We start from the raw sequence: 17,642 nt of genomic DNA, 5'->3' as shown, positions 1-17,642 counted from the left end.
AGAAAAATCCACGTGACCACGGGGGAGAACGCGCCAACTCCAATTACACAGTAGGCGTCAGGGTCGGGATCGAACCCGCGCCCACCTGCATACCAGGCGAGGTAGTTAACATCTCCTAGCCACCGTGATGATGATGAGAGAGACGCAAACTCCAAATGTATAGCAGGTGTCAGGGTCGGGATCGAACCCACGACCTCCTGCACACCAGGCGAGGTAGTTAACATCTACTAGCCACCGTGATGATGATGATGAGATAGAGACACGCAAACTCCAATTACACAGCAGGCGGGGGAGGGGAGGGGAGGGGGAGGGGCGGGGAGGGGAGAGGGAGAGAGAGAGGGGAGGGGGAGAAGGGAGGGAGGGGGAGGGAGGAGCGGGGAGGGGGAGGGGCGGGGAGGGGGGAGGGGCGGGGAGGGGCGGGGCGGGGAGAGAGAGGGGAGGGGGAGGAGGGGAGGGGGAGGGGCGGGGAGGGGCGGGGAGAGAGAGGGGAGGGGGAGAGGGGAGAGGGAGAGAGAGAGGGGAGGGGGAGGGGCGGGGAGGGGCGGGGAGGGGAGAGAGAGGGGAGGGGGGAGAGGGGAGGGGGAGGGGCGGGGAGGGGGAGGGGCGGGGAGAGAGAGGGGGAGGGGGAGAGGGGAGAGGAGAGAGAGAGGGGAGGGGGAGGGGCGGGGGAGGGGGAGGGGCGGGGAGAGAGAGGGGAGGGGGAGAGGGGAGGGGCGGGGAGGGGCGGGGAGGGGGGAGGGGAGGGGGGGTTCCCGACCTGCTGACTGTTTCCTGCAGTCTGTGCAGCGCCGCTTCTGCCCGCGCTGCTCTCTGCTGCGCTACTTGGGCCGCTGCCCTCAGCGCGTCCAGGTCCTCCTGCAGACCCTGAGCCCTGATGGTCTGCAGCTTCAGTTCGGCCGTGCGGTCGGAGAGGCCGAGTTCCAGTATCTTCACCTGCCCCTCGTTCCTCCGCAGGACCTGCTGCAGTTCCAACAGCTGTACAAAGACAAAGATCCCCCGTATAGCCTTAGCAGGCTGTCGGGGCAAGTGCTGCAAGCGAGCGACGGCGCGGAACACGAGGGTGGTGGGTGGCCAGCACCACGGCGATGTTTACTACTCCACCGCTACACCAGGTAACTCATTTGAGGCCGAGTCGACCTAGAGGAGGCCCCAGAACCGGTTCAGATAATCGTCACTGGTGTTTGCCGTGAGCGGGAATTGAACCCGGGTCGCCGGGTTCGGAGTGCAGCGCGCTAACCGCTACACCACCGCTCCCCACACACACGGACCCACGCACACACATCGACTTACACACACACACGGACTCACGCACACACATAAACTCACACACACATTGGCCTACATACACATACGGACTCAGACACACAGACATGGACTTTAGATACACACACATGAAGTTACACACACACAAATATCGACTCACACACACACACACACGTTTACTACACCACCGCTACACCAGGTAACTCATTTGAGGCCGAGTTGACCTAGAGGAGGCCCCAGAACCGGTTCAGATAATCGTCACTGGTGTTTGCCGTGAGCGGGAATCGAACCCGGGTCGCCGGGTTCGCAGCGCACCGACACGGACACACAGACTCACTTTAACACGTAAGGCTTTCGCGACCAAATATTATTCATAATCAACGTTTTTGGGTTTAGATCGTGGCGTTATTTATAAATGTGTCGTAACCCTCCACCACCCGACACGGCCAATCAGTAAAAAATTAACCCGTAAAAAACAAAGTTTTTCACTATAAATCCTTTATATGCGTGGCGGCTAGAGTCCTCTCGTCCTCTGGCTTGAGATGGCTGCCACCTATGGGTCAGATGATTGCATTGCACCATTAAGCAATTGGTAATTACATATAATTTTTTTTTTCCCTAAAAAGTGTAACATTTTGGAAAAAAAATTTTCACGAACATAAATTGTCACGCACACCGAGTCTGTGTGCAAAATGTCAGCTCGATTGGATCACGGGAAGTGGGTTAAAAAACGACCGAAAGATTTGCACGGTCCTAAGCAAGCAAGCAAGCAAGTGAACTTAATATAAAGGATTTTAAAAAAGTGTCACGTTGACAAAAGACAAAATAGTTCACTGCTTTAGCCCACCGGTGTGTTGAAGCGTGAAACCACAACATTTACAATTTGAGTACACATTGCCAGTGAACTCCAAAAATTGTAAATATTGTGGTTTCAGACTCTGTCTACTTGACAGACCTGTTCTCCACCTGAAGACGGCTGCTTGCGTTGTGGCCGAAACGTCGTGAGAATTATTTTATGTTTTATTTTTATTGTTTTATTGTTTTCCTTCTACGTGACTTTACCGAAAGAACCAAGAGGATTGTGGTTTCACGCTTCAACACACCGGTGGGCTAAAGCAGTGAACTATTTTGTCTTTTGTCAACGTGACACTTTTTAAAATCCTTTATATTAAGTTCACTTGCTTGCTTGCTTGCGCGCTTACGACCGTGCAAATCTTTCGGTCGTTTTGTAACCCACTTCACGTGATCCAATCGAGCTGACATTTTGCACACAGACTCGTTGTGCGTGACAATTTATTTTCGTGAAAAAAAATTCCAAAATTTTCCACTTTTTACGAAAATGTTTTTTTCATATTTAATTTAAAATACCAACGTGATAAAAATGAAACTCTTACTCAAGAAAAACCAGAAATGAATAAAAAAATAAATCCGATGCCACGCATATAAAGGATTTATAATGAAAAACTTTGTTTTTACGGGTAAATTTTTTACTGATTGGCCGTGTCGGGTGGTGGAGGGTTACGACACATTTATAAATAACGCCACGATCTAAACCCAACAAACGTTGATTATGAACGCAGACTCGCGTCCACAAATCATCCGGCCACTCGCAGGGCGTTGACGCTACCTCCTCCAACCGCTGACAAACCACCGACGCCTCGGGCCGAGCAACAACGACCATCCACCGCTCGCTGTCGGATCGGCGGCCGTCGTTTAGCGTACCTCGGTCTGTCGCTCTCTCGCCTCCTTCCTTTGCCGCGCCTCCTGGCAGCTGAGCTGCACGAGTAGAGCGTAGGCTTTCTGACGCCAGCACGACAGCAGCAGCAGCGGCGGCGGCGGCGGTGCCTGCCGCCCGTCCCCGTCGCCGCCAGCGGTGAGGTCGTCACCCTTCGCCGCCTGGGTCCGACGCACGCGCGCACAAGATTAGGATGCGCTAGCGTCTCCTCTCTGCGACTGGCGCTGCTGTCGGAGTGGCCAGCATCGTCACCGTTCGTGATGACGTTTTTGTTGTTGTTGTTGGTGTTGTTGTTGGGGGGGGGCGAACAGCGCTGGGGAGCAGAGGTCGCAAACGAGTTTTGATTCCTTACCCGTACCTGTACCCGGCCGCACCAGGGTCGCAAATGGGTACCCGTACCCGTACCCAGCCGGGTACGGGTAGCCGTTCCCTATCCGTACCCTACCCGAAATGAGTGACAAACGGTTACTCACCAGTGACTCACGGCCTACCCATACCTGGCCGCACCAGGGTCGCAAATGGGTACCCGTACCCGTGTCTGTGCGTGTGTGAGCGAGTGTCTGTGCGTGTGTGAGTGAGGGTCTGTGCGTGTGTGAGTGTCTGTGCGTGTGTGAGTGAGGGTCTGTGCGTGTGTGAGTGAGGGTCTGTGCGTGTGTGAGTGAGTGTCTGTGCGTGTGTGAGTGAGGGTCTGTGCGTGAGTGAGTGAGTATCTGTGCGTGTGTGAGTGAGGGTCTGTGCGTGTGTGAGTGAGTGTCTGTGCGTGTGTGAGCGAGGGTTTGTGCGTGTGTGAGTGAGTGTCTGTGCGTGTGTGAGTGAGAGTCTGTGCGTGAGTGAGTGAGAGTCTGTGCGTGTGTGAGTGTGTGTCTGTGCGTGTGTGAGTGAGTGTCTGTGCGTGTGAGTGAGTGTCTGTGCGTGTGTGAGTGAGTGTCTGTGCGTGTGTGAGTGAGTGTCTGTGCGTGTGTGTGTGAGTGTCTGTGCGTGTGTGAGTGAGTGTCTGTGCGTGTGAGTGAGTGTCTGTGCGTGTGTGTGTGAGTGTCTGTGCGTGTGTGAGAGTGAGTGTCTGTGCGTGTGTGAGTGAGGGTCTGTGTGTGTGTGAGTGAGTGTCTGTGCGTGTGTGAGTGTCTGTGCGTGTGTGTGTGAGTGTCTGTGCGTGTGTGAGTGAGTGTCTGTGCGTGTGAGTGAGTGTCTGTGCGTGTGTGTGTGAGTGTCTGTGCGTGTGTGAGAGTGAGTGTCTGTGCGTGTGTGAGTGAGTGTCTGTGCGTGTGTGAGTGAGTGTCTGTGCGTGTGTGAGCGAGGGTCTGTGCGTGTGCGAGCGGGTGTCTGTGTGTGTGTGAGTGTCTGTGCGTGTGTGAGTGAGTGTCTGTGCGTGTGTGAGTGTCTGTGTGTGAGTGAGTGTCTGTGCGTGTGTGAGTGTCTGTGCGTGTGTGAGTGTCTGTGCGTGCGCGAGTGTCTGTGGGTGTGAGTGAGTGTCTGTGCGTGTGTGAGTGAGTGTCTGTGCGTGTGTGAGCGAGTGTCTGTGCGTGTGTGAGTGAGTGTCTGTGCGTGTGTGAGCGAGGGTCTGTGCGTGTGTGAGTGAGTGTCTGTGCGTGTGTGAGCGAGGGTCTGTGCGTGTGCGAGCGGGTGTCTGTGTGTGTGTGAGTGTCTGTGCGTGTGTGAGTGTCTGTGCGTGTGTGAGTGTCTGTGCGTGCGCGAGTGTCTGTGCGTGTGTGAGTGAGTGTCTGTGCGTGTGTGAGTGAGTGTCTGTGCGTGTGTGAGCGAGTGTCTGTGCGTGAGTGAGTGTCTGTGCGTGTGTGAGCGAGGGTCTGACCGGTGGGTGTATAATGGCCTCCTGCGTGGTCAGGATGTGAGACAGCGACGAGAGACGGAGACACTGCAGCTCGGACTCTGCCCGGAGGCGGGAGTTTTCCTTCTCCAGAACCTGGGAGACACACGGGGAGACACAGGGAGACACACAGGGAGACACAGGGGAGACGCGGGGAGACACAGGGGAGACGCGGGGAGACACATGGAGACACACGGGGAGACGCGGGGGAGAAGCGGGGAGACACAGGGGAGACGCGGGGAGACACATGGAGACACAGGGAGACACACAGGGGAGACGCGGGGAGACACAGGGGAGACGCGGGGAGACACATGGAGACACACGGGGAGACACACGGGGAGACACACATGGAGATACAGGGAGACACACAGGGAGACAAACGGGGAGACACACGGGGAGACACATGGAGATACAGGGAGACACACGGAGACACACAGGGAGACAAACGGGGAGACACACGGGGAGACACACGGGGAGACACACATGGATATACAGGGAGACACAGGGAGACACACAGGGAGACAAACGGGGAGACACACGGGGAGACACACGGGGAGACACACGGGGAGACACACATGGATATACAGGGAGACACAGGGAGACACACAGGGAGACAAACGGGGAGACACACGGGGAGACACACAGGGAGACATACGGGGAGACACAGGGAGACACACGGGGAGACACAGGGAGACACACAGGGAGACAGGGAGACACAGGGAGACACACGGGGAGACACAGGCAGACACAAACGGGGAGACACATGGAGATACAGGGAGACACATGGAGACACAGGGAGACACAGGGAGACACATGGAGATACAGGGAGACACACGGGGAGACACAGGGAGACGCAGGGAGACGCATGGAGATACAGGGAGATACATGGAGACACATGGAGATACAGGGAGACACATGGAGATACAGGGAGACACACAGGGAGATACAGGGAGACACAGGGGAGACACAGGGGAGACGCGGGGAGATGCAGGGAGACACACGAAGACACATGGGGAGACACACAGGGAGACACACGGGGAGATGCAGGGAGACACACGGGGAGACACAAGGGAGACAGATAATCGTCGCTGGTGTTAACCGTGAGCGGGAATCGAACTCGGGTTGTTGCCGGGTTCGTAGCGCAGCGTAGCGCTAACCACAACACCACCGCTCCCCCACCCCACACACAGACACACGCACGCACACACACACACAACAACTGCCATTCTCCACTAAGTGGCGGTGACGTCACCACGACGCTTGTGCCAGGCCAAGTGCACCTTGAGGCTACTACGTGAAGTGTCGAACGCCCGCTGGCAGGAGGAGGTCACGGGGCAGACCCAGCAGGTGCCACGGGTCGACTGACCGAGATGACCGAGATGACTGGCTGATGCACCACCTTTGCCCCCTACTGTACCAACTTGCTGTGCTTTAGCCACCCGGCGCTCCGCTCGTTGTTGTGAGCGTCGCTCCTCCGCCCTCCAACTGCCCAGTAGCGTCCTTCACGAGCCTCCTCCACAGAGGCCGATCTTGACACCGCTGGTACGAGTCATCGGCAAGTCCACTCAGCTCCAAGTCCTCCTGTACCACGTCACTCCATCTCTTCTCTAGCCCGTGCCGCGCCCGTTTAGCCCCCTCGATCCAGCCGACATACACACGCACGCACACACACACGCGCACACACGCACGCACACACACGCGCACACGCGCGCGCACACACGCACGTACACACTGACCTGTACGCGCGCCAACAGACTGTCCCTGTCGGGTCCCTCCTCCTCCTCCTCCTCGTGCTGCTGTGCCGGGGTGCCCACGTAGCGGCGCATCTGCTGCACCAGCTGCGCTTGGCTCGCGGCCTCACTGCGGCACTGCCTGCGCAACAAAGACAAAGGCGACCCCCCCACACAGTGTAGCCCACACAGGCCGTTGGGGCAAGTGCGGCGTGGCTGACACCACGAGCCGGACCGCTCTGCCCCTCCGGTGCCGATGTTTACGCGCCGTACCCCGGGTAACCGTTTAAGGCCGAGCCGACCTAGGGGAGGTCCGGGACCGGCGAAGAGGGAAATTAACTCGGGTCGCCGGGCTCGTAGCGCGGCGAGCGAACCGCTGCGCTACCGCTCCCCACGTGTCTTGTGGTTGTTGTTGTTGTTTGACTTGCATCCCACTGGGATGTTTGCACATTTTTGTGTACGGCGCTTTTTAAAATCCTTTATATTAAGTTCACTTGCTCGCTTGCTTGCGCGCTTACGACCGTGAAAATCTTTCGGTCGTTTTTTTAACCCACTTCCCGTGATCCAATCGAGCTGACGTTTTGCACACAGACTCGTTGTGCGTGACAATTTATTTTCGTGAAAATTTTTCTTTCAAAATGTTCCACTTTTTTGGAAAACATTTTTTTCATATTTAATTTAAAATACCAATGTGATAAAAATGAAACTCTTACTCAAGAAAAACAGAAATGAATAATAAAATAAAACCGATGCCACGCATATAAAGGATTTATAGTGATTATTTTTTTCTGCAATATTTTGCTGTCTTTTCTCGGATTTTCTGTTTGCACTCAGTCACATATTCACTTTAAGATTTCGATTTAAAGCTTTCGTGACTGCAGGGATTCATCTTCTTGGTTCTTTCGGTGAAGTCACGTAGAATGTTTTATTTTCATTATTTACATTCTACGTGACTTTGCCGAAAGAACAAAGAAGATGAATCACTTTAAGATGTTTTTTGTTCATGTTTTTGTTTTTTGTTTGTTGCGGTTGCACCCGGTTCAAGAGCCGAATGGCTCACAGGGCTATATACCTAATAAATGAACTTGAACTTGTATACGAACGCAGGTGCGCAATTGTTATCACGACAATTCGTAACACACGGTTGCTGCTCACCCGGCACAGTGGGAGAGAGTGGAGGGAATGATTCGTTGAGAGAGTAGAGAATGATTCAGAGAGTAGAGAATGATTCAGAGAGTAGAGAATGATTCAGAGAGTGAGAGAACGTGAAGAACCAGTGGCATCTACAGGAGATTATACAACTTTTAAAGCCATTCCCCGTGTTTATGTGTACGCGCCGCACAACGCGTTTAGAATCGACGGGAGTAAAGTTGGACTTACGAACAGACCTCTGGAACCGAACTCGTTCGTAAGCAGGAGTCCCAGGGCAGCTGAGTGCGCCTCAGAGGTTGCAAACCGGGTACCCGATACCCGTACCCTACCCGATACCCGGCTACCCGTACCCAACCGGGTACGGGTAGCCGTTTGCGACCCTGGTGCGGCCGGGTACGGGTACGGGTAGGCCGTGAGTCACTGGTGAGTAACTGTTTGTCACTCATTTCGGGTAGGGTACGGATAGGGAACGGGTACCCGTACCCGTACCCGGCCGGGTACGGGTGCGGGTACCCATTTGCGACCCTGGTGCGGCCGGGTACGGGTACGGGTACGGAATCAAAACCTGTTTGCGACCTCTGGTGCGCCTTCACCTGCTGGTGTGTAGTTTCACGACGCATTCATATTGACGCGATCTAACCCATAAAACCTTCACTCTGAGTGTCGTTGTGAAGGGCACACGGACCCCAGTTCCTGCTGCAGCTGCTTCTCGCGGCGCTCCGTCTCCCGCAGCAGGGACCCGAGGCGACACAGCTCCCGCTCCTCCTCCCGCTCTCCGCGGAGAGCTCCCTCCCGCTCCTCCTCCCGAATTCTCTCGCGCTCTTCGCCCCGCACTCTCTCCAGCTCCTCGCCGTAGATCCGGTCTCTCTCTTCGCTCCGTACTTTCTCTCTCTCCTCACCCCGCACTCTCTCCAGCTCCTCGCCGTAGATCCGGTCTCTCTCTTCGCTCCGTACTTTCTCTCTCTCCTCACCCCGCACTCTCTCCATCTCCTCGCCGTAGATCCGGTCTCTCTCTTCGCTTCGCACTTTCTCTCTCTCCTCACTCCGTACTTTCTCTCTCTCCTCACCCCGCACTCTCTCCATCTCCTCGCCGTAGATCCGGTCTCTCTCTTCGCTTCGCACTTTCTCTCTCTCCTCACTCCGTACTTTCTCTCTCTCCTCACCCCGCACTCTCTCCAGCTCCTCGCCGTAGATCCGGTCTCTCTCTTCGCTCCGTACTTTCTCCCTCTCCTCACTACGCACTCTCTCCAGCTCCTCGCCGTAGATCCGGTCTCTCTCTTCGCTCCGTACTTTCTCTCTCTGCTCACTACGCACTCTCTCCCGCTCTTCACTCCGCACCCTCTCTCTCTCCTCACGACACACTCTATCCAGCTCCTCGCCGTATATTCGGTCTCTCTCTTCGCCCCGCACTCTCTCCTCACTCCTCACTCTCTCCCTCTCCTCACTACGCACTCTCTCTTCACTCCGCACCCTCTCCCGCTCTTCACTACGAATTCTCCCGCGCTCTTCGTGCGGTAGACGCATCTCCTGCAGTCGGGTCCGACGTGACAACCACCATCATCGTCACCACTATTGCCAACATCATCACGACCATCATCACCACCACCACCACCATAACCATTATCGTGATCATCACGACCATCATCACCACTACCATCATCATCATCAATGTTATCAAAATACTCATGACCATCATCATCATCACCACTACCATCATCATCATCACTATTATCATAATCATCAGGCGAGGTAGTTAATATCTCACCACCGTGATGATGATGATGAGATAGAGACACGCAAACTCCAAATATACAGCAGGTATCGTCAGGGTCGGGATCGAACCCACGACCTCCTGCATACCAGGCGAGGTAGTTAACATCTCCTAGCCACCGTGATGACGATGATGAGATAGAGACACGCAAACTCCAAATATACAGCAGGTATCGTCAGGGTCGGGATCGAACCCACGACCTCCTGTGTACCTAGCGAAATAGTTAACATCTCACAGGGTCTGGGATCGAACCCACGACCTCCTGTACACCAGGCGAGGTAGTTAACATCTCACAGGATCTGGGATCGAACCCACGACCTCCTGTATACCAGGCGAGGTAGTTAACATCTCACAGGGTCTGGGATCGAACCCACGTCCACCTGTATACCAGGCGAAGTAGTTAACATCTCACAGGGTCTGGGATCGAACCCACGACCTCCTGTACACCAGGCGAGGTAGTTAACATCTCACAGGGTCTGGGATCGAACCCACGACCTCCTGTATACCAGGCGAAGTAGTTAACATCTCCTAGCCACCGTGATGATGATGATGAGATAGAGACACGCAAACTCCAAATCTACAGCAGCAGGCGTCAGGGTCGGGATCGAACCCACGACCTCCTGTATACCAGGCGAGCTAGTTAACATCTCACAGGGTCTGGGATCGAACCCACGACCTCCTGTACACCAGGCGAGGTTGTTAACATCTCCCCACTGCAGGGTCACCTTCATCCAGCAGCGGATTGACCACAGTCTGTCTGTGATTATTATTATTACTGTAGCAATATTATCATTCTCACCTGCGCGCCTTCGAGTCTCGACTGCCCCGGCAAACCTTCAGTGAACAGAAAACATTTCCACGATTAACGATTGCTCACGATGCCGGCACAATAAAACGTCCCATTTTGTAGCTGCTCACCTCCTTGTGCTGGTCGCATTTGGGCGTTCCCTGGTCTGACACTGGTGAGACTAGGCCCTAAAGAAGGCTTTCTCTGGTGTAGGCCAATCAGTTTCAAAGACAATGCCATATATTCTAATAGGGGTTTTCCCCTTTTTTCTGGCAACAAAACTGATACCTTTTGCAAGGAACCATGTTTACATTAACCACAATGCTTGCTTTCAAATGCAAACAAAAAACAATACTCTGATAATGTATGCGTTGTCTTTGAAACTGATTGGTCCACACCAGAGACAGCTTTCTTTAGAGCCTCGTCTCATATGGTGTTCGACCAGATGGCGCCAAAAGTGGAGCAATCAGTTTCAAAGACAATGCATAAATTATCAGAGTATTGCTTTTTGTTGGCATTTGACTGCAAGTATTGTGGTTAATGTAAGCATGATTCCTTGCAAAAGGTATCAGCTTTGTTGCCAAAAAAAAGGGGAAAACCCTATTAGTATATTTTGCTACTGGCAAAGGAGGTCCCATGATGTAGCTGCTTACCCTGAGCTCTCATTACTCTGGTAGTGCGTTGTCTTTGAACTGTGCGCCTTTTGGCGTCATCTGGTCGAGCACCATATGAGACTAGGCTCCAAAGAAAGCTGTCTCTGGTGTGGACCAATCAGTTTCAAAGACAATGCATAAATTATCAGAGTAATGTCTTTTGTTTGCATTTGACTGCAAGTATTGTGGTTAATGTAAGCATGATTCCTTGCAAAAGGTATCAGTTTTGTTGCCAAGGCAAAGGAGGTCCCATGATATAATAACATATATTGTTTGCGTGCGGTTAATGCAGCAACTTGATTCCACGCAAGGGGCTTTCATTTGGCGTTTGAACGTCTTCACACAAAGTGGATTTGAAGCTTTAGTGACTGCAGGAATTGCTCTTTGGTTCTTTCGGTAAAGTCACGTAGAAAGAAAACAAATTAAGTAACAGAACACGACGTTTCGATTGCAACACAAGCAGCCGTCATCAGGTAGAACTACGTTTGAGAGAGAGACAAAACACAGACACGGAGACACACAGACATGGAGACACACAAGCAGAGAGAGACAACACAGAGACACACACAGAGAGACACACAACATAGACACACAGACAGACACACAAGCAGAGAAAGACAACACAGAGACACACAGAGAGACACACACAACATAGACACACAGAGAGAGACAACACAGAGACGCACAGAGAGAGACACACAACACAGAGACACACAGAGAGAGAGACACACAACTTCTGTGTTGTTGCCAGAAAGGGTAAAACATTATTATTGTTTCATAGTTGCTCATACTGGTAGGAACCTCCTGGTGACACCAGCCCACAGGGGATTATTGTGTCTTTCCGTCCGTCGTGCAGGGAGGGGCTGGGTGGGGAGGGGCTGGGTGGGGAGGGGAGGGTGGGGAGGGGCTGGGTGAGGAGGGAGGGGCTGGGTGGGGAGGGGCTGGGTGGGGAGGGTGGGGCTGGGTGGGGAGGGGAGGGTGGGGAGGGGCTGGGTGGGGTGGGGCTGGGTGGGGGGTGGGAGGGGTGGGGCTGGGTGGGGAGGGGCTGGGTGGGGAGGGGCTGGTCACCCCGTGGTGCTCTTATAAAACTCAACGTAAAACCTACTCACTCCAGCTTGTGCCCGCCCTCACAGTCGGGCATATTTGCGGAATACACCACGCCCTGGCCGTTGACCCTGGCCATTGACCGAGCAACTCAACGTTTATGGGTGTCTGCGTGAGTCTGTGGGTGTTAATGTTAGTCTATGGGTGTCTATGTAAGTTTATGGGTCTCTGCGTGAGTCTGTGGGTCTCTGTACGAGTCTATGGGTCTCTGTGCGAGTCTATGGGTCTCTATGCGAGTCTGTGGGTCTCTATGCGAGTCTGTGGGTCTCTGTGCGAGTCTATGGGTCTCCGTGCGAGTCTATGGGTCTCCGTGCGAGTCTATTCGTCTCCATGTTAATCTGTGGGTCTCTATGCGAGTCTATGGGTCTCTGTGCGAGGGTTTCGCCGCGTTGGATCCGCATTCCAAACACGGCCACTGCGAACCTTGCCTACCTAAGGGTGCGGTCGTTGTCCACAGAAGGGCCTCCTTAAGGCGCCCGTTCTCCTGCCTGAGGTGCAGCACTTCCTGGAGAAAGGAATCGAACTTGGCTGCCGGTTGCTTGGGGGTCGCCGGCGTGGCAAAGTGAGACGGAGGGATGAGGCTGGCGGCGTCTGCGAACATGGAACAAAAACCACGCGCACGCATATAGTTCATACAGTACGGTACTGTAAATTGCTCTGTTTTGCTAAATTATCACCATTCTTTCGATTTAAAGCTTTCGTGACTGCAGGGATTCATCTTCTTGGTTCTTTCGGTAAAGTCACGTAAAATGGAAATAATAAAAATAAAACATAATAAAATACAAATATAATATAAGTATTTTAATGTTTTATGTTTATTATTTTATTATTTCCCCTCTACGTGACTTTACCGAAAGAACCTGGGTAGGCTAGGCCATTTTCGACTTACGATATTTTCGACTTATGATGGGGTCGTCGTAACGCATCTCCATCGTAAGTCGGGGACTACCTGTACTACACTATACACTACACTATACACTACTACGCACTACTAGAAACAAAGCACGGAGAGAAAGGGGCTGATTTCGATTTAAAGCTTTCGTGACTGCAGGGATTCGTCTTCTTCATCAATAATAAAAGAATAAAAAGAAAACATATTTTATGTTTTATTTTTATTATTTTATTATTTCCCTTCTACGTGACTTTACCGAAAGAACCAAGAAGAAGAAAGGGGGGGGCTGTTCGTGAACATTTGGGCAAACCTGCGGTGGTCGAAAATGTGCACGGAGGGCAGAGTCTCGGAGCCGCCCCTTCGTTCCCGGCGTTGTCTCGGTTCAGCGGCGTCCGAAACATCGCGACGACAGAGACCGCGTCTTTTGCCACGCGGCCAGCGTCTGATTCGTTGTTTCGGCTGCAGGAGGAATCCGATGTCCAGACGTGGGGGGGGGGGGTGGGGGAGGTGGTGACACGGGGTCGGAAAGATACAAGCGCGAATCACTAAAAATACTAAAACTTTCGATTTAAAGCTTTCGTGACTGCAGGGATTCATCTTCTTGGTTCTTTCGGTAATGTCACGTAGAAGGGAAATAATAAAATATAAATAAAATAATAAAATAATATAGTATATATTTATTATGTTTTCTTTTTTATTATTTTATTATTTCCCTTCTACCGAAAGAACCAAGAAGATAAATACTAAAACTATTTTTCTTTTACCAGGTAAAGCCCACTTAGTAGCGGTGACTTCACAACTGCGCTTGTGCCAGGCTAAGTGCACTTTGAGGCCCGTCACGTTGAAGTGTGGACGGCTCTGGGTTGACTGCTGTGCCAGGCTAGGTGCAGGTCACGGGACAGGCCCAGGTGCTATGGGTTGACTGCTGTGCCAGGCTAGGTGCAGGAGGAGGTCACGGGACAGACCCAGGTGCTATGGGTTAGCTGCTGTGTCAGGCTAGGTGCAGGAGGTCACGGGACAGACCCAGGTGCTATGGGTTGACTGCTGTGCCAGGCTAGGTGCAGGAGGTCACGGGACAGACCCAGGTGCTATGGGTTGACTGCTGTGCCAGGCTAGGTGCAGGAGGAGGTCACGGGACAGACCTAGGTGCTATGGGTTGGCTGCTGTGTCAGGCTAGGTGCAGGAGGTCACGGGACAGACCCAGGTGCTATGGGTTGACTGCTGTGCCAGGCTAGGTGCAGGAGGTCACGGGACAGACCCAGGTGCTATGGATTGACTGCTGTGCCAGGCTAGGTGCAGGTCACGGGACAGACCCAGCAGGTGCTATGGGTTGACTGCTGTGCCAGGCTAGGTGCAGGTCACGGGACAGACCCAGGTGCTATGGGTTGACTGCTGTGCCAGGCTAGGTGCAGGAGGTCACGGGACAGACCCAGGTGCTATGGGTTGACTGCTGTGCCAGGCTAGGTGCAGGAGGAGGTCACGGGACAGACCTAGGTGCTATGGGTTGGCTGTTGTGTCAGGCTAGGTGCAGGAGGTCACGGGACAGACCCAGGTGCTATGGGTTGACTGCTGTGCCAGGCTAGGTGCAGGAGGTCACGGGACAGACCCAGGTGCTATGGATTGACTGCTGTGCCAGGCTAGGTGCAGGTCACGGGACAGACCCAGCAGGTGCTATGGGTTGACTGCTGTGCCAGGCTAGGTGCAGGTCACGGGACAGACCCAGGTGCTATGGGTTGACTGCTGTGCCAGGCTAGGTGCAGGAGGTCACGGGACAGACCCAGGTGCTATGGGTTGACTGCTGTGCCAGGCTAGGTGCAGGAGGAGGTCACGGGACAGACCCAGGTGCTATGGGTTGACTGCTGTGCCAGGCTAGGTGCAGAAGGAGGTCACAGAACAGACCCAGGTGCTATGGGTTGACTGCTGTGTCAGGCTAGGTGCAGGAGGTCACGGGACAGACCCAGGTGCTATGGGTTGACTGCTGTGTCAGGCTAGGTGCAGGAGGGCACGGGACAGACCCAGGTGCTATGGGTTGACTGCTGTGCCAGGCTAGGTGCAGGAGGAGGTCACGGGACAGACTCAGGTGCTATGGGTTGACTGCTGTGCCAGGCTAGGTGCAGGAGGTCACGGCACAGACCCAGGTGCTATGGGTTGACTGCTGTGCCAGGCTAGGTTCAGGAGGAGGTCATGGCACAGACCCAGGTGCTATGGGTTGACTGCTGTGCCAGGCTAGGTGCAGGAGGAGGTCACGGGACAGGCCCAGGTGCTATGGGTTGACTGCTGTGCCAGGCTAGGTGCAGGAGGAGGTTAAGGGACAGACCCAGGTGCTATGGGTTGACTGCTGTGCCAGGCTAGGTGCAGGAGGAGAAGGTCACGGGACAGGCCCAGGTGCTATGGGTTGACTGCTGTGCCAGGCTAGGTGCAGGAGGAGGTCACGGCACAGACCCAGGTGCTATGGGTTGACTGCTGTGCCAGGCTAGGTGCAGGAGGAGAAGGTCACGGGACAGACCCAGGTGCTATGGATTGACTGCTGTGCCAGGCTAGGTGCAGGTCACGGCACAGACCAAGGTGCCATGGATTGACTGCTGTGCCAGGCTAGGTGCAGGTCACGGCACAGACCCAGGTGCCATGGGTTGACTGCTGTGCCAGGCTAGGTGCAGGTCACGGCACAGACCCAGGTGCTATGGGTTGACTTGCAGAAAGGCAACAACGACCACCACCGTTCGCCACCAAGTGGCGGCCACTTCAGTCAACAGTCAACACGGCAACTTCAGCGAGGTTGCAAGCAACTCAGACGTCAAAGCGTTTCATCGTCTTCACTTACGTCTACGGCGATGATGATGCTGATGGTGGTGGTGCTGGTGATGATGATGCTGGTGGTGGTTTTTGTCGTCGCTGTTCTGGTTGTTGTCAATTCCCGCAAAGGGGGGCGCGGTTAGTTCAAGCGAGAGCTACATTTTAATACGAACAAAATCAATAAACTTTGGTGTAAACATTCATCGTTGTCGTCGTTGTCGTCGTGTTTGAGGCGGCGGCGGCTTCGTTTTAAAACGCCGCGGGCGACCGCGGGCGGCCTCGCAAACCGTCGCGATGACGTCACGCGCTGCCACGGCAACGGCTTTTCCCGCCCACGGCTCCGCGCGCAGATGACGTCACGAGCAAGTGTGCTTGTAGAGTTGTGCGTGATGACGTCACGCGCTGCCACGGAAACGGCTTTTCACGCCCACGGCTCCGCGCGCAGATGACGTCACGAGCAAGTATGCTTGCGCGATGACGTCACGCGCTGCCGCGGCAACGGCTTTTCCCCCGCCCACGGCTCCGCGCGCAGATGACGCGCCGAGAGAGTGTGCTTGCGCGATGACGTCACGCGCTGCGACGGCAACGGCTTTTCCCCCGCCCACAGCTCCGCGCGCAGATGACGTCACGAGCGAGGGGCTTATAGAGTTGTGCGTGGTGACGTCACGCGCACCCACGGCAACGGCTTTTACCGCCCACGGCTCCGCGCGCAGATGACGTCACGAGCGAGTGGGCTTGTCGAGTTGTGCGTGATGACGTCACGCGCACCCACGGCAACGGCTTTTCCCGCTCACGGCTAGCGCGTAGATGACGTGACGTCACATTTTCACCCCCCCCCCTCCTCGTCACACATCGTCACAAATGTCTGACCCCCCCCCCTACTAGGTGCGTGACGTCATTTATGGACGGCCCCTTATCCTGTTCGACAAGTACGATGCCGTGACGAAAGCCAGACTAAGGCCCCCATAGGGTTCAGTGTTAATCAATGAGGTTCCCACAGGGTTCAGTGTTAATCACTGAGGTTCCCACAGGGTTCAGTGTTAATCACTGAGGTTCCCACAGGGTTCAGTGTTAATCACTGAGACTCCCACAGGGTTCAGTGTTAATCACTGAGACTCCCACAGGGTTCAGTGTTAATCACTGAGACTCCCACAGGGTTCAGTGTTAATCACTGAGACTCCCACAGGGTTCAGTGTTAATCACTGAGACTCCCACAGGGTTCAGTGTTAATCACTGAGACTCCCACAGGGTTCAGTGTTAATCACTGAGACTCCCACAGGGTTCAGTGTTAATCACTGAGACTCCCACAGGGTTCAGTGTTAATCACTGAGACTACCACAGGGTTCAGTGTTAATCACTGAGACTCCCACAGGGTTCAGTGTTAATCACTGAGACTCCCACAGGGCTCAGTGTTAATCACTGAGACTCCCACAGGGTTCAGTGTTAATCACTGAGACTCCCACAGGGTTCAGTGTTAATCACTGAGACTCCCACAGGGTTCAGTGTTAATCACTGAGACTCCCACAGGGTTCAGTGTTAATCACTGAGACTCCCACAGGGTTCAGTGTTAATCACTGAGACTCCCACAGGGTTCAGTGTTAATCACTGAGACTCCCACAGGGTTCAGTGTTAATCACTGAGACTCCCACAGGGTTCAGTGTTAATCACTGAGACTCCCACAGGGTTCAGTGTTAATCACTGAGACTCCCACAGGGTTCGGTGTTAATCACTGAGACTCCCACAGGGTTCGGTGTTAATCACTGAGACTCCCACGGGGTTCAGTGTTAATCACTGAGACTCCCACAGGGTTCAGTGTTAATCACTGTGACTCCCACAGGGTTCAGTGTTAATCAATGAGACTCCCATAGGGTTCAGTGTTAATCACTGAGACTCCCACAGGGTTCAGTGTTAATCACTGAGACTCCCACAGGGTTCAGTGT

The 17,642-nt window shown here is 54.0% G+C and overlaps 1 protein-coding gene across 1 annotated transcript; it reads right to left on the bottom strand.

Annotated features, from left to right (window-relative positions):
* Positions 1-725: 725 nt before the first annotated feature.
* On the bottom strand, positions 726-16,038 carry LOC144740994 (uncharacterized; the record flags this gene model as incomplete). Its single annotated transcript, XM_078623688.1, has 9 exons — positions 15,731-16,038; positions 13,220-13,368; positions 12,450-12,608; positions 10,273-10,307; positions 8,388-9,229; positions 6,557-6,692; positions 4,806-4,916; positions 2,986-3,159; positions 726-975 (listed from the first exon to the last, which is right to left on the bottom strand). Coding segments are annotated over exons 2-9 (1,798 nt in total), but the record flags the coding sequence as incomplete, so codon positions are not given.
* Positions 16,039-17,642: the final 1,604 nt, after the last annotated feature.

Source organism: Lampetra planeri, unplaced genomic scaffold, assembly GCF_965212315.1.
Source record: "Lampetra planeri unplaced genomic scaffold, kcLamPlan1.2.h2 scaffold_376, whole genome shotgun sequence".
In the NCBI taxonomy this organism is placed as follows: domain Eukaryota; kingdom Metazoa; phylum Chordata; class Hyperoartia; order Petromyzontiformes; family Petromyzontidae; genus Lampetra; species Lampetra planeri.
This window is presented reverse-complemented; position numbering and strand designations above follow the sequence as displayed.